Source organism: Chionomys nivalis, chromosome 3 (assembly GCF_950005125.1).
Source record: "Chionomys nivalis chromosome 3, mChiNiv1.1, whole genome shotgun sequence".
In the NCBI taxonomy this organism is placed as follows: domain Eukaryota; kingdom Metazoa; phylum Chordata; class Mammalia; order Rodentia; family Cricetidae; genus Chionomys; species Chionomys nivalis.
In genome coordinates, this window is record NC_080088.1 from 61469277 (window position 1) to 61495891 (window position 26615).

The following is a 26615-nucleotide window of genomic DNA, read 5'->3' on the forward strand; positions in this document are numbered from 1 at the left end:
ATACTCTTGATTTTTCATCTCTTTTTAAATTATGGCTTTTTCCCTATGGCCTTTCCCTTATTCTGGAAACTGTATGGTCACTATGTAAATGACCTGCAAACATGTTTTCTTTTTCTGTAAGTTATCTTTTTATTTTCTTGATAATTTTCTTTGAAACACAATTTTTAAAGTTTTCTAATGAAGTCCAAATGTTTCTATTATCTTTGGTTGCTGGTATCAGATCTAAGAATCATTTCCCAATCCAGTATCAAAGAGACTCACATCTGCTTTATGTCAAGTGCTTTACGGTCTCAGCTATTACGTCAGGTCTTGTTAAATTCTGACCTGGTCCTGGCACCATTTGTTACAGTGATCTTTTTCTGTTGAAGATCTTGGTGTCTCTGTCAATGCCCGAGCACTAACTTTGGTCAAGATGCTTCCTGGGGTGTGAGGCGCTACACCAGTGAATCTGCATACTTGTGTAGAATGTGTGGAAAAAGTTTTAAATTAGCAAACCTAAGAGATGTACCAACCAACCAGGATTATTTAGATCCTAAACAAATCAGTTGTAAAAGGAGAAAAACAAGGGGTTATATAGTTATATAACCCTCTATAACAAGATATTATAAAATATTAAGAAATTATTAATTTTTTTAATGGTTCCTTTTAAAAGTCATATATTATATGAGCTTGTAGGGGAATATATAGGGAACATATCTGCAACTTTCAAGATAATAAAGACAATGTTACAAATGAGAGGCAACACATTGCTGGTTCTAGGCTATAGGAATATGGGAATTACTGTTTTATGTGCACTGTTTCCTTTGTATTGTGTGTATTATTATATTTCATAATAAAATACGTAAAAAGAATAATATCCCCAAGATGAAAGAAGTCTACATGAACTTAAGTATTTGTTATCACATTATAGAATGTACCTTTTTTATTTCAAATTTTACATGCTAATAATGACTTTCAGGGTGGCTTTCCTTCCTGGGAAGGGGAAGTAGACAAGCTCTCCTTAATAAATTGGCAGCATGGGGGAAGGGAGGAAGAGTAGTACGGGAGTAAGGAGGGGAGAAGGGGAGCAGGAGGAACATGAGGGATCAGGAAGATCGAGTTGGGTAAAGGACAGAAAGGGAGAGCAAGGAAAGAGATAGCTTGAAAGAGGGAGCCAGAAACCAGGCACTAGGGAAACCACAAGGATGACTCCAGCTAAGAATCTAAGCAATAGTGGAGAGGGTACCTAAACCGCCCTTCCCCTGTAATAAGATTGATGACTACCTTAATTGTCATTACAGAACCTTCATCCAGTAACTGATGGAAGCAGATGCAGAGATCCACAGCTAAAGATCAGACTAAACTCCTGGAATCCAGTCATAGAGAGGGAGAAGCGATATTATAAGCAAAGGGGCCAAGACCATGATGGGGACACCCAAGAAAACAGCCTACGTGAGCTAGTGGGAGCTCACTGACTCTGGACTGACAGCTGGGGAACCAGCTAAAATCGAAGTAGGCCCTCTGAATGTGGGTGACAGGTGTGTGGCTTGGGCAGTTTGTGGGGCCACTGGCAGTGGAACCAATATTTGTTCCTAGTGCATGATCTGGCTTTTTGGAGCCCATTCCCTTTGGAGAGACACCTTGCTCAGCCTAGATACAGTCAGTGGGAAGGGCCCTGGTCCTGCCTCAAGTGATGTCACAGACTTTGTTGATTCCCCATGGGAGTCCTCAATGACCTGCGTCTTAACTCCCACTCTTTCCCCCTGGATTAACAGAGAGGAAGCTAATTCCCACCTGAGCTGATTTCTTGCGCTCATTACGCTAATTCACTCTTGGTTTTCTAGAGCTCACTAATTTTGTACTGGTAGGGAAAAGCTGCCTCAATCAAATCCTTTCTGACCTAGATCTCTGGCTCTCATTAAGCAGAAAAGAGAATTTCTTAGTGTCATTATCATCATCATCGTCACCATCATCATCATTACCACCACTACCATTATTTAGTGGGCGCATCTACGTTGGGGATGGAACCTCGAATATGCCAGGCAGTGTTCTACTATGAAGCCACTGCACCCCAGTCAGCTCATCTCTATTGAGACTGTTCTTAGAGTGAGCTATGAGCTCTGTGTCTTGTCATGACTTCTGTATTTTAAAATCTTTATACTTCTGTGGTGATTTGAATGAGAACCCCCCACCCTCATAGGTCCATATATTTGAACCATTTGGGAAGGATTAGGTGTGGTCTTCTGGGAGACATGACACTGGGGGTGGGGCTCTGGGGTTTTTAAAATACTCCTATGAATCCCAGTGCTCTTTCTGCCTCCTGGCTGTGGATCAAATGAACTGTGAGCTCCTGCTCAGAATTAAACCTGGTCCTCTGGAAGAGCAGCCAGTTTTCTTAACTGCTGAGCCATCTCTCCAGCCCCTAAATCTTTATACTTCATTGACCCCTCAAAAGTTAAGGCAATATCAATTATTTTCACGGTGTGTGGTTTTTGGCTTTTTGGTTTTGTTTTTTTAATTTTTGAGGCAAAGTCTTATTACGCAGCGGAGACTGAAACTCAGTCACCCTGCATCAGTGTGTGGAGCACTAGGATTAGAATTACAGGCATGTCAGTTCATTTTCAGGGGTTAATGATACTTTTATCGTTGGCTTTCAAGTTCAATGCTATTTTTAAATTTCTCATAGGCTATTTTAGAAAAAACAAGAAGCAATAATGCTCCTACTAAAATTACTAGGACTCTGTTAAGTAGGAGTTATATAGGGTGTTTTATTTAAATAAAATATTTCACTGTTCTACCAGAGAGTTCTATTCATTTAAAAACTAGGAGTCTGTTGGGAATGGTGGCACTCACTGTTAATCCCAGCAGTTGAGAGGCAGAGCAGATGGATTTCTGTGATTTTGAGGTCAGGCTGGTCTACAGAGCAAGTTCCAGGTAGGTAGAAACACACTCTCTCAGAAACAACAAATAAAACAAAACAACAAAAAGCCTAGGAATTTATACATCACTCATCCAGTAATTTAAAACTATCTAGGTTAGTTCCCTTCATATTAGCATGGCTTCATAGTATCTTAGATTTTGTTATGTTTACTCCGTTATATTAAGAACTGCATAAAAGTCAAAGAATTGCTAAGTACATTTTGCTTTGGAATATCAGCATTTTCTTAAGCTACATTTTGAATATCATTTCATTTTATAAACTCATTTTCTCACGGTTGTCTTACCCAGTGTCCTCCATTAATGCCAGAGTGATTCGAGAGAGGACTCGGTTCTGGGTGTGAGAACCAGTCATTGCTTCATTCTGAAAATTACCAACAGATTTTATTAGAAGAGAACTCTATGATCCCTACGCATATTTAAGATGTTTCATGTGGTTAGATTTTCTAGAAAATGATCAAATACAAAAGCTTTTTAAAGCATCTCAGTTGAGGAAGTAGCCTCTACTCTCTGATTTCCCCGCCGTGACAGACAAGCAGCAGCAGAGACTTCCTGATGAACACAGCATCCATGGGATGAGGGTCCTACTGCAAACAGTTATTCTCCCTGAGCAGCGTCAAGCGAGCGAGTGGTTGAGATGGGAGTCAGGAGGAATGTTTACATGGATTTGCAAGGAAAGCCCTTCCCTAACTCTCAACTTTGTGACCACAGAAACCTACAGTAATATTAGTGCAAAACAAGCATGGCAGAACCAGGGGACCAAGGGATTAGGGCAAAATACCCAGGTGCTCAGTAGTTTAATTTACATCGAATGACTCTGACCAGGCAGCCACTTCCTGGTGAGGGCTCCAGGCCCTGTAGGCAGCAAATCTCTAGTGTTCTCTGAGCCTCTACAGGACACTGAGTGTTCTTTCCCTGTACCTTAACATCACCTTTAATATAACGGTCCAGGGACACAATGCTTATTAACAGAATCAATGAAGCTAATAAAATTGGTATTCTTGGGTCTTCTACTGAAAAGCACATAAAATTTCATTTCTGGCCCATCTATAGTTTCCAAGGAAATCACTTAAGAAAATTCCTTAAGGGGGCTGGAGAGATGGCTCAGAGGTTAAGACCATTGCCTGCTCTTCCAAAGGTCCTGAGTTCAATTCCCAGCAACCACATGGTGGCTCACAACCATCTGTAAAGAGGTCTGGCGCCCTCTTCTGGCCTTCAGGCATATATGCAGACAGAATATTGTATACATAATAAATAAATTTAAAAAAAAAGTTGAAAAAAAAAAAAAAGAAAAGAAAATTCCTTAAGGAAAATACAAAGACAGAAATTCCCATAGGAAGAATGAGGTATTTGCTTTCATAAGTATCTGCCATCGTTACTCTTTGTGACCTAGACTACAGCATCTGAGCACAGAGAGAAACTCGTTCTTCCTGAGCTTAGACCTTCAGACATGAGCTCTGCTTGCTGCAGCTATCTAAACATATCTCGAGGAAGAAATATAGAAACACACTTTCTAACCAAGCCATTTCACTTCAGAGTCTTAATTCTCCCTCTAGATTCTTCCTGTGTAAACCAATGTGACCTGGGATTAATTTTCTGGCTCTATTTCCCGGAAACCAAATAAAGACGGGACATTACCTGGAAGAGCACATGAGAGGAAAGGCCTGTTGATGCACCTTGGCCTTGGGAGAACTATAATGAAACCCACTAGTAAGTCACAGCTGGGATGTCACTGTGTAAAGTGACTATTGGGGACATCCCCGTGGAGTCTGAAAGGTTAATCTGTGGAACCACTAAAAAGATCCCCGCTCCTCTGTGGGTCACAGTACTCTTAAGTCAAACTAGATCTTACATTCAATCAAGGGACAGTTTTGTGTTCCTGTTCTGCAACTGAGGGGGAGCGGCACTGCCGACAGCCGCTGGGTCTGACACAAGGAAAGCGCCCAATTCTGCTGTGTCAACGTCCTTGTAAGGAACTGGTGAGGTTTGAGAGCGTGACTGTTTAGCTGAGCTAAGAATGTCCGCTACCCACCACTCTGCAGGGCATGCACGGCATCGCTCACCACATCTTCTCTGGCTGGCCTGGAACTCATTACACAGACCAGGGTAGCCTCCCACTCACAGAGATCCACCTGCCTCTGCCTCCTAAATTCTGAAACTAAAGTGTGTGCCACCATGCCCGTTTTCTTTTTTAATATGAAAATTTAGGACTAGGATATATCTCAGAAATAATTTTAAAAAAAAATGCCAAGCACGCACAAGGTTGTGGGTTCAATCCCAGTACCACAAAAGCAAAATGACAACAGCTTTTAGTCTGGCTAAAGTACACATCTGCAATCCCAGCATTCAGAAGCAAGAGGGTTGCTGTAAGTTCAAGGCCAGCTTGGACTACGTAAGATACTGTCTTAAAAAAAAAAAAAAAAAAAAAAAAAAAAAAAAAAAAAAAAGAGGGGCTGGAGAGATGGCTCAGTGGTTAAGAGCATCGACTGCTCTCCCAGAGGTCCTGAGTTCAATTCCCAGTAACCACATGGTGGCTCACAGCCATCTATAATAGGGTCTGGTGCCCTCTTCTGGCCTGCAGACATACACACAGACAGAACATTGTATACATAATAAATAAATATTTTTTAAAAAAAGATTATTTAAAACATAATGTTCAGTAACATAGGCCTGTTTTGTTTGCGTAACTGAATATTGTACAGCCCTAAACAATTAAGGGATCCAAGGGTGCGGTCTCTGCTACTAATGTATGTTCCACCTTACTTCATAGCCTGTTTGAATCTCAATTCCAAAGTAATTTTGGAATTACTTTAGCTTGATTTACTTTAGTAAATTCATTCTCCTTCCAGATTCTCTCTATACAAATGTTTATACAGAAACACATTACATAAAATTGAATTATGCACATGAATTATGTTAATAAAGATAAACACTGAACAAGACTGAACAGACCTCTAGCAAGCGCTTTTCCCAGTGGTTGAGCTCAGTGCCCATCCCGCCTTGATTTTCAAGTTCCATCCCCTCTAGAACTGGGCAGTTAAAATGCTTCCGTGCTTCTTCCTGGGAATCGGAGAAACAAACACCCACAGCATAAGACAACAGCACTCCTTATCACAGGGTAGGATAAAGCAGTGTGAGAGAATCAGTTTGATGAAACAGAACCTCTTTAAAATACAATTTTAATATAGTCAAATATTTTGATATTATTATCACATTCCTCTTGGCTAGAAAACAATTATTTCTCTTAATATTTTCTTCTCTCTTTGAAGGTTGATTTTAAAAACTATTTATGTGTGTGCATATTTGTATGCAGGACCCAGGCAGGAGGGTGTTGGAGGTTCTTGAAGCTGGAGTTACAGGCATTTGTGGGATTTCCAGCATGCTCCCTGGGTGATGAACTCTCGGGTTCTCCTGGATGCACACTCTTACCCACTGAGCCACCTCTTCACTTTCTGGCTTTAAGGGACATACAGTTTCTACATGCACAGGCTTGTTATTAGAGGCAAGAGGGCTAGGGGTTCAGGTCGTCACTGCCTACAGAGAGTACAGCCTGGACTACATGTGACCCTGCCTCAACAAACATAGAAAAGTCACATTAGAAAAAATAAACTTGGGAGGCAGAGGCAGGAGGATCTCTGTGAGTTCAAGACCAGCCTGGTCTACAGAGCTAGTTCCAGGACAGGCTCCAAAGCCACAGAAAAACCCTGTCTCGAAAAACCAAAAAAATAAAAAAAATAAAATTAGGCCAGGTGGTGGCGCATACCAAATTTAATCTCAGCACTCAGGAGGCAGAGGCAGGCAGATCTCTGTTGAGTTCGAGGTCAGTTTGGTCTACAAGAGCAAGTTCCAGGACAGGCTCCAAAGCTACAGAGAGAAACCCTGTCTCAAAAACAAACAAACAAAAAGACTATTAGGAAAACTGCTTATAATTCTGATATCAATAATTTTTAAATTTCATATCTATTATAAATTGGTAATTTATAATTATACATTGTAATGAAAAAAAATTGAAATGTATGCCCTGGCAATGCTGAAGCATGCATGGGCAGCCCGTAGATGGCGGTTCTATTGAACTGTCCATACTGGGTTTCACGGTCTAAGTTGATGAGGATGACTGACCAGGTCTCTTCCTCACACACTGTTATAGGGTAGAGTACTGTCATGATTTATGAATATTATGGAATAGATAAATCAAGTTAATTATCATATATATCATCTCTAATACTTATTTGGTTTATAAGCAAATGATAATATTTAAGAGCAAGAATATGATCAAGCCGGGCGGTGGTGGCGCACGCCTTTAATCCCAGCACTCGGGAGGCAGAGGCAGGCGGATCTCTGTGAGTTCGAGACCAGCCTGGTCTACAAGAGCTAGTTCCAGGACAGGCTCCAAAACCACAGAGAAACCCTGTCTCGAAAAAACAAAAAAACAAAACAAAACAAAAAAAAAAGAATATGATCAAAATAAATTATATACATGTGTGAAAATGCCATAATGAAGCCCACTGTTATGTATAATATATACCAGTAAAAACTTAAAAAGAATGTTTGAAATTTATTCCCTAGCAATTTAAACATATTTATTTTATGTGTATTTGTGTGTCTCTGAGTACAGGTCTGTGCATATAGTACCCATGGAGGCCAGAAAAAGACATCATATTCCCTGACACTGGAATTACAGACAGCTGTGAGCTGCCATGTGAGTGCTCTTAACCACTGAACCACGTCTCCAGCCCAACCCTAGCAATTTTTAAACGTGCAGTATTAACTTGTTCACTATAGATCTGATAAAAAAAAATTGACTTTTAAGAAGAAAAAAGCCCTTTCTTCCTCCTTGAAGTCCTATACCCTTCCTTCTATGCCTGCCTCTGTCTTCTGTAACCCCCACTTGAGGCCATTCTGTGTGTCCACTATCTGACTGTAGACAGGGCCTGTATGTGTCCAGGCTGGTAGCTGTGATGACCTTGACTTTAGTTTATGAAGAGTTTTCCTTAATGGAGGTAGCTATCCACATGCCCAACAATAGTGCGTGTTTTCTCCGTAGACCAACCAATGTGCCTCACATCCTGTCTTTTTGATAAAAGTCACAGGTATATCTTATTGAAGTTTTATTATTTTCCAATAGTTAGTGATGCTGAACATTTTTATATATCTGTTGGTTCTTTGTAGGTTTTTTTTGCTTTTTTATATATAAGTTTCTTATTGTTTTTACTGAGCTGTACTTTTTTTTTAAGCAGGTGTGGTGGCACACGCCTTTAATCCCAGCGCTCAAGAGGCAGAGGCAGGAGTTTGAGGCCAGCCTGGTCTACAGAGCGAATTCTCAACAGCCAGGGATACAAAGAGACACCCTGTCTAAAGAAAACAAACAAAACAAAAAGCCTTTTCAGGTCCTTTGATCATTATTTGTTGCTGATTTTACTTTTCTTTTAGGAGCCACGGTCACACTATGTAACCTAGGCTGGCCTAGGAGCCACGGTCACACTACATAACCTAGGCTGGCCTAGGCTCCATCCTTTGCCTCAGCATCCAGTGCTATGATTACAGGCATACACCATGACATCTGTCTTCTTGTCCATTTTGCAAATGAGGTTTTTGTTTTCTTGCAGTTAGAGTCTTATGTATTTTACAATAACTTCTTAGTAGACATATGGCCTGCAGATATCTTGTCCTAACCCAAAGGCTTCTCACACCGCCGACTGCACCCACTGGTGTAAGCTCGTTCTTTTCCAGGTTAACAGTTTTTAAAACAGCTCAGTGGTTCTCTTGATGATAGCATATATGTGGGGCAGTCTGACATTACTCAGAAACATCCCAGCAATTGGCAGTCTTCTTGATTTTTAGCCTTCAATAATTATAACAAGGGATTTCATATATGAAACTGCTACCAAACCAGGTAAGACTGCATTTATGCATCCATGACTTCAGGGTTGCTGGACCACTGACATCCTCCAAACGGCTGCATCTCCTGAGTCATGATGTCAGCTGGACCCCTGGTTATTCACCTCATCTTCTTTGGCAGGAATACCCAAAACTGTACATAGTGAAAGTGACAAATTCTTTTCCATACCAGATTTTGGCAAAAAGAGTAGCTCTTAGCTCAGTGTGCATTATATGGGCCTTCTTGAAGCGTCAGCTCACTCAAGGAGCCTTTTGGGTTGAGGCTATAGTCTTTTAAAGCCATCCCCAACAAAGCAGGCACCAGCAGCTACCCTCCTCCATGCCTTCTTTCTTCCCTTTATTTAGGTATGTGCCCCAGGAAGGTCAAATGGGGATGTGAGTGAACTGAGCCCAGAGTCCCTGTGCTCCTGCTCCTCATTTTTATTATGGGTGTTTTGCCCGCACATCTGTGCACCACACGCATGCCTGGTGCCCACAGAAGCCTAAAGAGGGTCCGGAGCTCCTAGGACGGGAGTTGTGGATAGCTGTGAGCAGTCATGTGGACGCTGAGACACCCAGGTCCTTTGTAGGAACTGTAGTGCTCTTAACCACTAGCCATTGCCCCGGCCCCAGCCATGGCTTCTTCTTCTTCTTTTTCTGATCAAATAACTTTATGTATGTGTATGTGTAAATGATCCTGTGTGTGCTCATGCAGACGTAAGAAGTCAATACCTGGTGTGTCCCTTAAACAGTTTTTCTCCACCTAACTTTTAAATTAAAATACATCTCTCTCTCTCTCTCTCTCTCTCTCTCTCTCTCTCTCTCTCTCTCTCTCTCTCTCTCTGTGTGTGTGTGTGTGTGTGTGTGTGTATGCATTCACATGGGTATGCTCACCTGGAGCTCACCCATTGTGTTAGACTGACTGACCAATCACCTGAACTCTAGGAATCTGCCTGTCTCCACTCCTCCATCAACTTCCGGGGTTACAGACAAGTACTAGCCGTTTTGTCCCCCCCTCTTTTTACCATGGGGGTGCTGGGGATCTGAACTTAGATTCTCATGTTTGTATGGCAGGAACCTGCAGACTGAGTCATCTCCCCAGCCCCACAAAAAATGCGTAATAATGCTGCTTCTCCCTAGGCACAAGCACTTCTCACCTCCTGTCTTAGAGCATCAGGTTGGATGGGGATGCCCTGCCAAATTTCCACCTCCTCCCCTCTGTCCTGGCTTGCTGCTTTATTAAATTGTCTTCCTACATTTTCTGTTACAGACTGAAATTCGGAACTCACTCTTAAACAGAAATGACCAGTAAAGCAGGGACCATGATGAAAAATGAGACACGAAGAAGTCCAAGGGTACTCACAACAACACGAGGTGTCACCAGGAGATACACAGTGTGGCGGACTATCTTATTATTTCGCACATTCCACTGCCGCTCCACTTTCCGAACTACTTTATCACTCCACTGGTACAATCCCAGACTGTAATTACAGAAGAAAACGGTCGTTCTGCCAGGTGACTACAACTGTAAATACTGCAGATGTGAAAGTACTCGTAACACACGAGACTGAAATACTTGAGAGCTCTTTATGTATCACACCCATTAATGTGCTTATAAACTCTTTATTTTCTTTCTTGAGACAGGCTCTCACTATGTAGCCCTAGCTGGCCTTGCGCGCACTACCACACTATGTAGACCAGGCTAGCCTTGAACTCACAGAGATCCACCCATCTCTACCTCCCAAATACTTCAGTTACAGGCATGTACCACCACACCCAGGCTCATAAGGATTTTTAGCCGTCTCTTGTAGGTAAAGACAGAGGCTTAGGGAGCTGAGAGAACCTGTTCTAAAGTCACACAGCAATGCTGAGCTGGGACGAGGACTGCACTATTTTCCCGCTGACTGTGGAGATCCAGCCCAGGACACTGTAGATGCGAGGCAAGCACTTGGTAGCTGACTAGACCCCAGCTCTCAGTGGCTTCTTCTGACAAGTTTATTGCATTTAAAGAAAAAGACAAAAGGAGGAGGAAGAGGAAGTAAGTAAAGAAACCAAAGCAGAGACAGACCCAAGCATATAAGGAAACTGAACAAAAAAATGCTGTCATATTAGTAAAAAAAAATGATTTAATTATTGTGCCCTGAAACTGGTTATCCATCAAGGAAAAATATTATTTCATGTCATCTACAAAATTAAATTCTAGAAAGTTCTCAGGAAAATGGCAGAGTACATGTCTCTGGAAACTCTGGTGTGAAATCAACAAGAACTTGGCCAAATCAACTTTTTCAGAGCCTTGGAAATCAGCAACGAGCTGCATCAATCTGAGAAGCACTTATTCATGAAAGATGGATGAGTTACATGAAGAACAGGCAGCTCCGTGGTCCCATGCCCTGTCTACAACCTCCAGGCCATTGTGAAAGCAATGACCCAGGATGGTGGGGGCATCCTGGGTTTTAAAAGGGCATTATTTTCTACTCCTCCTCCTCCGGAGAAATGCTGTCTAGATCCAAGGACACAAAGAGATGGCAAGTCATTTAGAAGATGCACTATGTAACTAATTCTCTGAAGAGGGCTGTAGTGGCTACAGTCACATCAGATGAAGGAGACGGGAAACAAAGTTCCTGTTAGAGACAAGAACATCCAACAATGATAAAGGGGCTTGCACAAGAACCCAAAAATATATCCATCAAAACTAAAATGCTAGGCTGCAGATGCGGCTCGGCTGGTACAGTGCTTGAGCTGAGCTTGATCCCCAGCACTGTGTAAAGTGGCTGTGGTGGCACACCCTGTAATGCGGAATTCAAGGTCATCCTTAGCTGCATTTAAGTTAGAGGCTAGCCAGCCACCATGTTAGGCCCTATCTCGGGTGTGGGGGGTGGGATGGGGTACCAGTTCCTTTTGCATTTATTGCATAACATATCTACTTCCAATTTCAAGATTTTGGTGTTTTTGAAAGAGGCACCTGGTTTTGGACCTTATTTAAAAATGAATCCAGTTCAGCTGGGCAGTGGTGGCGCACGCCTTTAATCCCAGCACTTGGAGGCAGGGGCAGGCGGATCTCAGTTAGTCCGAGGCCAGCCTGGTCTCCAGAGAGAGTTCCAGGACAGAAACTCTGTCTCGAAAAACAAACAAAACCAAGTAACAGAGAGAGAGAGAGAGAGAGAGAGAGAGAGAGAGAGAGACAGAGACAGAGACAGAGAGACAGAGACAGAGACAGAGAGGGAGAGAAAGGGAATGCAGTCCAGTGTGGTGAGGAAGTCGGAAGTCATGGCAACAGTAGTGTAGGGCAGTTATTACACTTGCACTGTGGGGAGCAAGACCGACGCAAGGGTCTCAGATGAAAGGACAAAAAGAGCCTTAGCTCAGTGTCCTTGTTCAGCAGTGGACTTGGCAAGGCCAGCCTAGGGCTAAAGCCAGTGCCTCACAGGAGTCCAGGATGCCGTTTCTGGGGTCCTGACTCTCCCATGGGTAGTGGTTATAGTATAAATGATGCTATATTTCCTAATAAACTTGCTTTGCATAAGTCATCAGCTTATGTAAGACCACCTGGTACCAACTATTGCTTTCATCTTCTTTATTTCTTATCTCCGACTCTCCCACTCAGTACCTTGCTGTTTAGGACCCTTATTCCTATGAGGAGGTTGCATTAATTTTGTTTCTATCTATTTTTGGAAGACAATATTTAAACACAGTAAACAAAGCCAGCAAGAAAACAACAGCTTTTAGTTCATTAATCAACCAACATTCTGTTCTCCATCATCCTTCAAGGGTACCAGTCTCTCTCAAACCTCACTCCCGTCTGTCTGCTTTTAAACAGGCTCTCATATAGTACAGGCTGGCCTTGCTCTGTAGCAGAGGCTAGCCTTGAGCTCCTTACCCTACTGCCTCAGCCTCCCAGATTCTGGGAGTACAGGTACAAACCACCAAGACCTGCACAGGAATGGTTTCCCAGACAGGCTAGAGGCGAACCCCATTCTTCATGCCTAACCTGAATTTACTACTCTAGCATCTGCATTTATACTGGAAGATTTCATAAAGTATCAGCTTGCCTTGACCCCTACACACATCACTCTCCCGCTGCACAGAGTGCACTGTTTTCATCATTTACATGTTCCATCAGGGCCAGCATTCTTCTCAGAGAGCGACTTCTTCCATACCACCAAACAAAAAGGACACTCTCGGAAAAACATCCATTTAGACATTAACATTTGTCTCTTTGTTGTGGTCCTCCACCACACCTCTTTGAGATGAGGTCTCCTGTAACTCAGGTAACCCAACCCAGAACTGATTACGGGGCAGAGGCCGACCTTGAACTTCTTCTAATCTTCCTGCCTCCACCACCCACTGCTGAGATTACAGCTGGGTCACCACCACTGCCTAGAATTCTGCACTTTATACTTACTCTAAAAACACTACAAATAAACCAGTTGTGGTGGTGCACGCCTTTAATCCCACTCTGAGTTTGAGGCCAGCCTGGGCTACAGAGCAAGTTCTAGGACAGCAAGAATAGAAAAATCCTGTCTTAAAAAAAAAAAAAACTCTAAAAATCAACAAATACATGCTTAAAAAAATAGTACAAACTATTTTACTGGAGAACTTTGTAATTAAAGCAAAATATACAAAAAGCAAATAACATAAGAATTAATTAAAATTTTATCTTTTAATTATGTGCCTGTGTGTATGTCACTTACGTGCAGGTACCAGGACAATCAGAGGGGGTCAGATCCTCTGGACCTCAAGTTACAAGCAGTTATGAGCCTTGTGATAAACTCAGGTCCTCTGGAGGAGCAGCAAGTGTTCGTAACTGCTGAGCCATCTCTCCAGTACCAAGTGTTGTTTTTTTTAATTCAAAATGTATTTGTTATTATCTCTGCGTGTGTGTGTGTGTGTTTGTGTGTGTATGTATCACGTGTCATGTACGTGTTGTTAGGCTTGTACAGGAAGCTCTTTCCCTGCTGAGCCATCTTGCCAGTACCAGATGAACTGCTAATGGCTACCCTACATCAGACCCCGAGAAAGGGAAAGGAACAGTCAGCACCTAGGAAGGTTTCCCTGTGACACTGCCCAGTGACAGCTAGCTACCTTACAGCAGTTGGCAGACGGTTCCCTAAAGTAAAGCCATTATTTTTTTATTATTGCCAGTACTGATTTCCATATAAACGGACTATTTGAGTTACTTTGCTTTGTAGTATACCTGAGTATGTTTCTGCATACAGCAAAGGTGTAATTTTTTTTGCTGATGCTGGGACTGAACCTATGACCTCACATACACATACTGACCCAACCAATAGCGTACTCTTTTTTTAAGTATTATGTAGTTTTCAGTTTTTTTTTTTTAAAAAGAAGATTTATTTATGTATTTATTATATATACAGTGTTTTGGTATGGAGGGCACCAGATCTCATTACAGATGGTTGTGAGCTATCATGTGGTTGCTGGGAATTGAACTCAGGACCTCGGGAAGAGCAGCCTGTGCTCTTAACCTCTGAACCATCTCTCCAGCCCCCTAGTTTTCAGTTTTATACACATAGTATAATTTACTTATTTTGATAGATTTTGAGGTAGTTCATATTATTTGGCTGTTAATCATAAAACTGTCATGAATATTTGCATGTGTTACTATGGATATGAACCCTTATTTTAGATATTTATTTTTATATACATCATATATATCCTGGGACTGATAACTGATAAACTGCTTTCAGCATTGCTTGTTTTAGGCTCAGAACACAGCTAATTTAGTAGGTTAAATAAATAAAACCCCCACAGCCTAACTATCAGTTATAATATGGTGGGAAGACACCTGAGTGGCAAGGGGTGTCCTCTGGACACACCATCTCAAGTCCGTTTTGTCTTAGTATCCTCAGCTCCTTTAGGCTGGCCATGAAGTCACCGCCATTCACTGCATGGGCAGTGCTGTGATTCTCAGGTTCTAGCGCCTTCTAAAGAAGAGTAAGAATGAAAATTGCAAATACCTATAGTTGAAGGGCGGGAGGCCATCTGCTGACCGTGAGGTCAGGGGAGTTCCATCTTGATCATGGTAGAATGCAAAAAGCCCAGCAGAGAAACCCTGGAAGGAAGAATTCAAAGCACCTTACAGAAGGATGCTCAGTCAGAGCACAGACACAGCAGCACCCAGCACCCAGGATGCTGACATAGTCATACAGTAGGATGCTCAATCAGAGCACAGACACAGCAGCACCCAGCATCCAGGATGCTGACATAGTCATACAGTAGGATGCTCAGTCAGAGCACAGACACAGCAGCACCCAGCATCCAGGATGCTGACATAGTCATACAGTAGGATGCTCAGTCAGAGCACAGACACAGCAGCACCCAGCACCCAGGATGCTGACATAGTCATACAGTAGGATGCTCAGTCAGAGCACTGGTAACTGCATCTGTCACTGAGGAGGTGTTGATATTAGTCACAAGAGTGCCACGCAGCTCTGCAGAAGTTACCCCAGCCTTCAACAGCAAGTCAGTGAGCTGTATTTACAGTTTGAAACACTTGACTACCTGCTGTAAACATTTTAAAAGATTATTTTTATTTTTTTTCACGGGCATCTGTCTGTGTGAACGTACCCACGTATGTGTGGGTGCTCTCAGGGGCCAGAAGAGGGTGCTAGATGCCATGGAACTAGAGCGAGGGTGGTTGCGATCTGCTCCACGTGGCTGTGAGGAACTGGCTGGGTCTTCTGAAAGAGCAGTATGCGTTCTTAGCCTCGGGGTCGCCTCTCCAGCCCACTGATGTAAATGTTCAATACAAGATTTTCTAAATACACTATATGTTTTAAATCTGCCTTCAGGCTCTACATATCAATGCTATGTTATTATCATACCTCCAGGCACACACTACAGAGCGTGGGGAATTACACTTTTTAATTCATCTGTGTGGTTTTACAGGTATTTTAGTGTCTTTCCTTGTTGGAGACCCTGTCATGGATCAATTCCAAAAGCAGAACAAAAGCTGAGAATATAAAACTGGAACAATGAATTACAGGGCCAATCCCTACCACTTCAGTGGCCTTTATTTATAAATATTAGACTTAAGTATTATCTATTTATACTAAACACAGCCTAAGGCACCATGGACAATGATAACAGGGACATTTCAGTGCTATCTTCTTCACCCAAATTTACTAAGTGTCAAAATTGCAGCTACTACTACTAAAAATTATTAACAATTATTAACAATGTTGAATGGTATACGGAGCTGGGGATCAAGTCTACTCCTAACAGCATCTATAAAAGCGCAATGTCTAAGCCTCAAATTGGCACTATATACATATACATATATCTACAATTTATTTCGTGTGTGTGTGTGTGTGCATCAGAGGCAGTCAGTTGGTAGAATGGCTGTCTAGTGTGTATGAAGCCCTGGGTTTGCATACACTGAGTACACTTGTAATCATGGTCAGCATCTCAAACGTAAGAATTGCAGGCCTGAGTCAGCACATCTGGCTCGAAGATGCTTTTCTTTTTTTTTTTCTTAAATATTTATTTATTTATTATGTATACAATATTCTGTCTGTGTGTATGTCTGTAGGCCAGAAGAGGGCACCAGACCTCATTACAGATGGTTGTAAGCCACCATATGGTTGCCAAGAATTGAGCTCTTAACCACTGAGCCATCTCTCCAGTCCGAAGATGCTTTTCTTTAGAAGTTTAATCATCTCTTCCAAAGTCCTACTTACCCAATGGCAATGTTAGTTTAATCGTAAATTATACCAGATAGTGAAACTCAAACCTACTCCCATCCTGACCATTAAAAATTCCTGCTGAAAGGAACACAACTAACTAGGTCTCACCGAACATGACCCTAGGAGTTCACACATCACTGAAAGCATGCATTAAGACCACAACACAAGCAATAAATCAGCGACCTGAAGGAAGTGACAGAAGTTAATAGCATTTACCAGGGCATGAATGATCTCATGCTTCACTGTGGACAGCATCCCAATAAACTCTTGCGGTTGGGTGGAGATCATATTTGGACACAGGTTGGCATATCCTGCTATCGGCCTGTTAAAATAAACACAACATTTTCTACTATATTCCAGAGTAGTAATTACAGTATTTGCTAACCTATACTTCTCTACAGAAGACAGGTCAAGGACATGATTTGTTTACTATCAGACAGCTAATTCGAACTCTCTCTCTCTGCTTTCCAATGGCATGGGAAAGCAGCACCTGTTTTTGAGGGGTACAGAGGCACCACAGGGGCTTTCGAGTGTTCATCACCCTGAACAATTAACTCCATGCATCCTGCTGTCTTTCAAAGAGGTGGCAAACAGACAATATGAAGGAACCCAAACTTTTCCCTACCCTCGCTTTAACTGCCCACTGCGGAAACAGCATAAACCTCACTAAGTTACAGCTGTCTACTTATAAGAAACTTTTGTCCTATTTAAATAGCTGGAATCGCAGGCCTGGACCATCAGGCCTGTTTAAGTGACCTTTTGGCAGGAATAGGTCCACACGGCTTTTTGCTAGTACGAATTTCTCTTTCTCTCCCGTGTTTCCCAGCTGAACTCAGGACTCACACTGGCTAAGCAAGCACTCTACTACGACGCTTCATCCCCAGCTTTTTGTTTCCATTTTGATATAGGATCTTACTAACTTGCCTATACTAAACCAAGCATGCTTGCAATTCTAGTACCTGGGAAGTAGAAGCAAGAGGATCACTTTGGAGTTCAAGGCCAGCCTGGAGTCTGCTGGTGAGTTTCTTGGCAGCCAGGCCAGTATGGTAGAAGCTTTCAAAAACAAACAACAACAAACTAGCCTTAAACTTTGACTTTGCCTGAGGTGGCCTTTCAAGTAGCCAAGACTGCAAGCACCTTTCTCCACCCCCAGAGGGTCCCTTATCTATTTATTTGGCTAAAGCCTATCACTGCTCAGGCTGCAGCTAAAATTTCACTTCTTCAAAAAGAGGTCTTCCTTCCCAGATCAAGAGAAACAATGTTCCTTGTAATTCTTCCCTTTGACCTATGCCACAGGATCCTGTATGAAGTATGGATCACATCTTAAAGCAGCATGCTTACTCGCAGGCCTATTTAGCCATTATCTGTCTCCTTATACAATCTGTAAAAGGCAGGTGGCAGGCACACAAGTCTGTTTGTTCACCTTCTTTACTGGCGGTAATCAGGCAGCCACTGGTTCACACAATACAGAGTTCTCCAGACTCAGAATAACTGCAGAAGGCCAGCAGATCCAGTAGGTGCTTTCAGCATCATGAGATGCAGAAATGAGATGACCTAATTGAGATACAGGTAACCTGGGACTTTTATATCCTTTTCCTCACTCATCCAGGCTAGTCACCTTGAACCTCACATAGAAAGTTCGACATAGCTTTTATAAATGGTTTTAAAAGCTCACAGTAGAACAGAATCTGCTCAAACAATTAGAAACATATAAGGAAGGCTGAAGAGATGCTCAGCAGCTGAGAGCATGGGCTACTCTTCAAGAAGACCTGGTTCAGTTCCCAGCACTCACACAGTGGCTCACAACTTGTCTATAACTCTGCAGCCACACAGTAAATAAGCGGTACACAGACATATATGCAAACAAAACACCCATATACATTAAATAGAAACAAACTCTTTTGAAAATAAATATATAAAGAAGACAGTAAAAATATTGTTACCACACCCTCCCTTGTCTCTTCTAATGTCCAGCATCAGCGGCTACTACTGTCAACAATACCATGCATGTTATTTTCAAAACATCTGAGTTTGCCCAAGACTCAACAGTTTCCTCTGTCTCCTCTAACCTGGGACATTCAGTGCTACAGCTACGACAGGACACCCTAAACTGGGATGACTGGAAATTCTGTATTTCAGAATCTTTTCCTTAGAATATCCAAATACACATTGGTACTCTGTCTTTGCAATGTTGTTTTAACACTTTATATAAGAAATGTGATTTTGTATATATGCAATCCATATGGTTTAGTTCAAATTGAGGGAAAGAACTAGATTTTGAAGTACAAATGAAGGTGTATGTCTCAAAAATATTCCACTGCCTTTAACCCCAGCACTCGGGAGGCAGAGACGGGCAGAGATCTGTGAGGGTGTTCCAGGACTTAAAGTACCAGGGATTGAAGGCATGAGCCACCATCCTTTGGCTAAATTTATATTTATTTTTAGATTCTTTTTTTCACTTTATGTGTACGAGTGTTCAGCCTGCATGCGTGTATGTGCACATATGTGACTGGTGTCTGCAGAGGTCTGAAGTTATCTGATCTCCTAAAACTGGAGTTAAGGACGGTTGTGAACCACCCTGCAGGTGCTGGGAACTGAACCTATGTCCTCTGCAAGAGCAAAAGCTTGAGCTCTGGATCACTGAGGCATCGCTCTGGGCCCTGTATTTTCTAATTAGATGCGGATGAGCCTGAGTATGGGTGTGTGTGTGTGTGTGTGAGTGTGTGTGTGTGTGTGTGTGTGTGAGTGCAGTACTCCCGGAGGACAGATGAGGCACTAGAGCGTCACACACAGGCTTGTGAGTGGGCCTGGTGAGGGTGCTGGAGATGGAACTGGAGTCCTTTGGAAAAGCAGCATATGGTCTTAGTCACTGCAGCCCCCTTAACCTATCTTTGCTGGGTTTTCTGTAAAGCAGTGAGAAGAAGAAACAATCACAATGTAGTGGCTGACTGCTTACACAAGACACGCTTACTTCCTCAGGCCCTTCAGGAACTGGAAGCATACACACATCTGTAACCCACCACTCAGAAGCCAAGACAAGAGGATCGCTAAAGTTCAATGCCAACTGGGGGCTACTTAGCAACACCCCAGCTCAAAAATAAACGAATACGCCGGGCGGTGGTGGCGCGCGCCTTTAATCCCAGCACTCGGGAGGCAGAGGCAGGCGGATCTCTGTGAGTTCGAGGCCAGCCTGGTCTACAAAGGGAGTTCCAGGACAGGCTCCAAAGCTACAGAGAAACCCTGTCTCGAAAAAAAAGAAAAAAAAAAAAACCAAAAAAAATAAAAAAATAAACAAATACACAAACACACCAAAGAAAAAAAAATAAACTCTCTAAAGTTGAAATGCACACAAATCAAACATGCTAACTTCTGAATTTCACACTGTAACACTCTTAAGTCAATGATTCTCAACCTTCCTAATGCTGTAACCCTTTAACACAATTCCTCATGCTGTGGTGACCCCAGCTGTAACAGTATCTTTGTTGCTACTTCATAAATGTAATTTTGCTACTTTTATGAACTGTAATGTACATATTATTGGAGCTAGAGGTTTGCCAGAAGGGTCGCAACCCACAGGCTGAGAACCACGCTGCTCTAGGTCACGTGAGAATTACTACTTTCTTTAAGTAGTTTTCTGGTGTGTGACAGGCAATCTTTTGCATATGTAATCAATTTTTATTGACTTACCCAGTAATTAAGATGTTAAGTTGGTAGGTAATACAAGTAAAATACTAGAATATTCTTATATTCTTAGAGTGTAAGATGTTAAAGGTAAAATTTAAAGTCCAAATTGGTTCCTTGGATAGGAATTAATATGACAATAAAAATCTCAGTCTTTTGTGTTTTGGTTTTTAATCAGAAATTCTCTCTTGATAGTATTTTTTTCTTGGAGTTTTTTGGAATGAAAAAGGCAAAGAGAGGTTGAGAGAGACGGTTCAGTAGTTAAGAGCACTGACTGTTCTTCCAGAGCGCCCGGGTTTGATTCCCAGCACCCACATGGTGGCTCACAGTTGCCCCTGACTCCAATTTCAGAGAATCTGATGCCTGACCTCCTCAGGCTCCTACACACATGTGGTGTACACACACACACACACACACACACACACACACATACACCTCTACCTCAGGTACACATACATACCCACAAAGAATAAACAAACACTTTCTTTTTTAAAGAAAAGAGAAAAAAAGTCAAGGGAAGTTTTTTGCTTTCTTTCCTTGAACAACTTATTTCTTAGTCCTAGAAGCAACTGAGTAAATACAAAATTCCTCTTACGGTACACTAAAGCATTTTGGGAAGCAGCCTGAGAGGAAGACTCACCTGTCCATTTTTGCCTCCTGCTGACAATAGGCTGCGTAGGAGATGATGTTTTCATGGCTGCACCGCTCAGTGGCCAGAGCACCAACATAGAGAATGAAGTCTGCATCCTGGACCCCCTCGTGGTCTAGCACACCCACTGCTCCACAGGGCCACTTACCCTCTCGGCAGACCCTGCATTGCTGCACACAGGAGCACAGAAAAGGCAGGTCAGACTCAGCTGAGCAGCACTATCAGGTAACTGCAGACTGGAGATGCACATCACTCAATTCTCACTTATTCTCCCTGAACTCTCCCCCAAATCAGAAACTGAGCAGGCAAGCATTGCAATCCTACAGTCCCAGGACTTGGGAAGCTGAGGCAGGAGGATCCCTTAAACCCATACCAAGCAATGAGGCAAGATTTTTGGCTCTTAAACAAACCATATCAAGGACCACAAATCCCACCTCTTTTTCTCTGTTCTGTTCTTACCTCTTGTTAGAAATTTTTCCTAAGGCGAGCTCTCTGACGAAACAAAAATCCCAATCAAGCCAAATCACAACAAGCCAAATTAAAAAATATCCAGGTTTAATGGGATTCCTATGCTCTCGGGTGGCCCCAACAGGGAGGGGCCAGGACCTGGCATGCTGGGATTTGGAGTCCAGACCAATACACCTCTTTTTAGTGAATTTATTTCACTAAAAGTATAAATTAAATTATACTCAACGAAAATAAATGACCGCTATTTATAAAGGTAATAAACATGGATGCAGAGAAAAAGAAACAAATGCTTTTTAAACCCTGAGACTAAGCTGAACATAGTGATGAAATCCTTTAGTCCCAGTACTCAGGAGGCAGAGGCAAGCAGAGCTCTGTAAGTTCGAAGCCAGTCTGGTCTACAGAGGGAGTACTAGGACTGTAGGGTAAAAGGGACAACTGGAGCAGGAAACCATCCAATCACTGAGCACCCTGACTCTGAACCCAGAGTCAGTAAAAGAAATATACCCTGGATCTGAGACCAGGGCCAGGAAAAGAAACATCTTCATCCCTGAACCCAGGATTAAAGACAAGTGCCCTGACTCTGAAACTAGTGTCAAAGAAACACACTGAGGCTGGAGAGATGGCTCAGTGGTTAAGAGCTCTGCCTGCTCTTCCAGAGATCCTGAATCTAATTCCCAGCAACTACATGGTGGCTCACAACCATCTGTAATGAGATCTGGTGTCCTCTTCTGGGCAGGACACTGTGGATACACAATGAATAAATAGACCAGAAGAAAGAAAGAGAAGAAGGGAGGGAGGGAGGGAGGGAGGGAGGGAGGGAGGGAGGGAGGGAGGGAGGAAGGAAGGAAGGAAGGAAGGAAGGAAGGAAGGAAGGAAGGAAGGAAGGAAAGATACTTTGTCTCTAGAATCAGAGCCAGTGAAAGAAATATGCCCTGGTCCTAAGATAAGAGTCAAAAAGCTAAAAAGGACCAGTGAAAGAAACACAGTTTGGCCACGAAGTCAGAGCCATCTTCCCTGACAACCACCTGGGAAAAGTCCGCCCCTAAGAAGCCCTATAAAGGCCTCTCTGCCCTTCCAGTTAGCCATTTATCCCTCCCAGGCAGAGGTAGCCTCTCTCCTCGACTCCTCCTTCCCAAATAAATCTTTCTCAAGAGCCCCAGGCGCAAAAGAACCTGGCTGGGACTTCACCTAGGGGACTGAGCTGAAAAACCTTGCTGGGACGCTCCCCTAAGGGCCTGAGCAAGGCGGAGCAGAACAGAGGAACCTTGCTAGGACACTCCTTAAGGAGACCTGATCAAGGCTGGGCAGAAAAAAGTAACAACTTTTTTCCGGAGCTGGAGGAGATTGTTACATTTCTTCACCCGCTTCCCCTTTAACAGAGTTTTAGCAAAAAAGAAACATCTTGGGCCAGATAAGCTGCAGATCAGCTAGGACATTCCCCTAAGGGAACAGAGCAGAGCTCAGCTGTTTTCTCCAGGAGAAAAGCAGGATCACTATATCTTATGGGGAGACCATCTCATACCGCACCCCAGCTTCAGGTAGCCTGGGTTCCCTATCTATAGTCAGGATACCTTTGCTCCACAGCTGAGCACCTTTTGCAGCTTTACCCCTCCAGAGCTGTTCTATTGCGGCTCTAAGTAGAGCCTGGCTTCCCAATAAGTCAGGATATCCCTGCAACACTACAACTGTAACATATTTCCCTATAAGGACAGCCAGGGCTACATAGTGAGAATCCATTTCAAAAACAAAACAAACAAAAAAACCCAAACCAAACCAACAAAACACACCCCTGTAACCAGGTGTGCTGGTTACTTCTACTTCTAGGTCAACTTGCTACAACCTAGACTCCCAAGAGAAGGGAGCCTCAAATGAAGAGTTGCCTAGAGCGTGCTGGCCTGTGGGCATGCCTGTGGGAGGTTAACTGATATAGTGGGCTCAGCCCACTGTGGGTGGTACCATCCCTAAGCAGGCAGTCCTGAACCGTAGGTAAGCTGAGCATAGGCGGCTAGCAAGTTCCCAGCTATAGTTCCCTGGAATCCCAACCAAGTCCGTCTTTAGAATGCTCGCCTTGACGTCCCTTAATGACCCGGAACTGTAGGCTGCAAGAAACCCTTTTCTTCCCAGTTACTTCTGGCGAGGTATGTCACACAGAATGTAACAGAAATGAAAGTTGAACACATGCACCTACACCCACCCACACCTACACACACCCACACCTACACCCACCTACACCCACCCACACATACACCGACACATACACACCTACACACCCACACCTACACCCACACACCTACACCTACCCACATATACACACCTACACACACACCCCTACACCCACACACACCCCTACACTGACATTTTGCTGTGCTAGGAATGGAACACACGTGGTAGACAGTGCTCTGCCACCAACATCATTCTTGCAACTTCCTTTGCATAGGATTATTTCAAGTCTAGCTAATAAAAACTTCCAACCCAATGGAAAGTATTTCCCAATAAAAAGAAAGTTTGGATTGGTAAGGTGGTATGGCAGTAGAGGCAGTGTTGCTAAGCCTGACTGGAGTTGAAGCGTGGACCCTACATGGTGAAAGATGGAACCAACTTTCAAACGATGTCCTCTGACTTCCACATACATATATGCCATGGCATAAACACACAAAATAAATAAGTATAATAAAACATAAAAAAAAAAAGCAAATAGCCTTTCTCGCTCCCCGGCCATCTTGGCGGCTGGTCTTGGTTGGGGGCCGTCCCGCACCTAAGGCAGGAAGATGGTGGCCGCAAAGAAGACGAAAAAGTCTCTGGAGTCGATCAACTCTCGGCTCCAGCTTGTTATGAAAAGTGGGAAGTACGTGCTGGGATACAAACAGACTCTGAAGATGATCAGACAGGGCAAAGCGAAATTGGTGATTCTCGCCAACAACTGCCCCGCCTTGAGGAAATCTGAAATAGAATACTATGCCATGTTGGCTAAAACTGGTGTCCATCACTACAGTGGCAATAACATTGAGTTGGGCACAGCGTGTGGAAAATACTACAGAGTATGCACACTGGCCATCATTGACCCAGGTGATTCTGACATTATTAGAAGCATGCCAGAACAGACTGGTGAAAAGTAAAAAGTTTTCCTTTAATAAAACTTTACCGGAGCTCCTTTTAAAAAAAAAAAAAAAAAAAAAAAAAAAAAAGCAAATAGCTGGGAGTGGTGGTGCACACACCCTTAATCTCAGCTCTCGGAGGCAGAGACATTTGGGAGCTGCGGTGGGCTGCGTTCCGGCTGCCCCGGCTCCCGGGTCCCGGCTCCCACATGGCTTCCCGCCACCCAGCTAGCTTATGCCCTGAAATAACAACACACAAACTGTATTCTTTTTTTTTTAAAAAAAATATTTATTTATTTATTATGTATACAATATTCTGTCTGTGTGTGCCTGCAGACCAGAAGAGAGCAGCAGACCTCGTTACAGATGGTTGTGAGCCACCATGTGGTTGCCGGGAATTGAACTCATGACCTTTGGAAGAGCAGGCAATGCTCTTAACCACTGAGCCATCTCTCCAGCCCCAAACTGTATTCTTTTAAACACTGCTTGGCCCATTTCTATTCATGTGTGTAGCACCCCAAGGTGCGCTTACTGGGAAGATTCTAGCCTACGTCCATCCTGGGTCGGGAGAGGGGAGCATGGCGTCTGTCTCTCAGAGGAGCTGCCCTGCATCTGAGCTCACTTCCTCTTCCTCCCAGCATTCTGTTCTGTTTACTCCACCCACCTATGTTCTAACCTATGAGGGCCAAGCAGTTTCTTTATTTTTTAACCAATGACCTTCCTCCATCAGAGACAGGTGGATAAATCAAGGCCAGCCCGGACTATATAGTGAATTCCAGGACAGTCAGGGTTATATAGAGATCCTATCTCAAAAAATAAATAATAAATAAATAGCAAAGCAAATTCCTGGGCCAGCAAGATGTCTCAGCAGGTAAAGCACTTGCTTGTGGCCTGACAACTGGAGACTCTGATCCCCAGGACTCAGAGGGAAAGAAAAATTAATTCTAATTTCTGATAACTGTCCTTTGACCACCACACAAGTGCCTTGGCAAGGACGTGCCCACACTTACACAAATACATCACACCACACTTCATGCATGCCATACATACATGCACATACATGCACACACACACACACACACAATCAGTAAAATAGAAAAACTCAGAATTGTGTTAAACATTTAGACAATACAAAAGAATACAAGGTACAGTTGGTCCCCTCATGACGTCATTCGTGCTTACAGTCTAAGGTGACATCTCTCTCTGTGCACATCTCACTGTGCTTCGCAACAGCTGAAAACAGTCCCTCTTGTTAAAATGCCTATACCTGTAAACAGTGAGGGGTTGGTGAGAGGCTCAGCAGCTAAAGGTGTGCACTGCCAGGCCTGAGCGCCAAGTGTGATCATCAGTACCCACATGGTACTGCAGCCCCTGGAGCTGGAATCACGGGTGGCTGGGAGCCCCTCACATGTGTGCCTGAGAACCAAATGCACAATAGCAGCAAATGTTCTGTCTCTCCAGCTCCTCCCGCAACCCTATCATATGCAACTCTTAACGGAAACCATTAGGAGCTGGAGAGATGACTCAGTAGTTAGTAGCACATACGGCTCCTACAGAGGACCCACACTCAGTTCTTAGCACTCATGTTAGACTGCTCACATCTGCCCGAAACTCCAGTTCCAGGGGATCTGATTTCTACGGCCTCCATGGGCACCTATGCTCATAAACATACATACATAAATACATATATATATATATGTTTATTACTAAGTTAAAAATAGAAGGGTTTTGTTTGTTTGTTTGTTTTGGTTTGGTTTTTCGAGACAGGGTTTCTCTGTGGTTTTGGAGCCTGTCCTGGAACTAGCTCTGTAGACCAGGCTGGTCTCGAACTCACAGAGATCCTCCTGCCTCTACCTCCCGAGTGCTGGGATTAAAGGCGTGCGCCACCATCGCCCGGCTTTGTTTGTTTTTTTAAGAAAGAAAACCAGGGCTAGAGAGCCAGCTCAAAGGTTAAAAACACTGGTTGTTCTTCCAGAGAACCCAAGTTTGATTCTTGGCACCCACAGAGCAGCGTACAACTGTTTTTTTAACTCCAGTTACAGGAATCTAATGCCCTCTTCTGGCCTCCCCAGGTACTGCACACATAAGGTATGCAGATTCAGGCAAATCAGTTATTCAAAATAGAAAAAATAAAAAATAAATAAAAAGTAAGCATTTTGAACTGTATCTGGATTGTTTAGTGTGTATACTCCTCCAGATACTCCTTTTTCTTATTTATTTTGCTTT

General features: G+C 43.1%; 2 protein-coding genes across 2 annotated transcripts in view; one reads left to right on the top strand and one right to left on the bottom strand.

Moving 5' to 3' along the window:
- Positions 1–26615, bottom strand: part of Lmln (leishmanolysin like peptidase) — a 59478-nt gene that overhangs the window by 25201 nt on the left and 7662 nt on the right. The window contains exons 6-11 of the mRNA XM_057765386.1: positions 20818–20996; positions 16713–16818; positions 14769–14863; positions 10157–10274; positions 5869–5976; positions 3204–3280 (exon numbers count right to left, since the gene is read on the bottom strand). Of these exons, the coding sequence (XP_057621369.1) occupies positions 3204–3280; positions 5869–5976; positions 10157–10274; positions 14769–14863; positions 16713–16818; positions 20818–20996 (683 nt within the window). The remainder of the gene's footprint in view (positions 1–3203; positions 3281–5868; positions 5977–10156; positions 10275–14768; positions 14864–16712; positions 16819–20817; positions 20997–26615) is intronic.
- On the top strand, positions 23999–24451 carry LOC130871780 (60S ribosomal protein L30). Its single transcript, XM_057765387.1, has one exon. The coding sequence runs from the start codon at positions 24063–24065 to the stop codon at positions 24408–24410; it is 348 nt and encodes a 115-aa protein (XP_057621370.1). The 5' UTR covers positions 23999–24062; the 3' UTR covers positions 24411–24451.

Coding starts and splice junctions, on each gene's coding strand:
- LOC130871780 (XM_057765387.1), top strand. CDS start 24,063: ATGGTGGCCGCAAAGAAGACGAAAAAGTCTCTGGAGTCGATCAACTCT.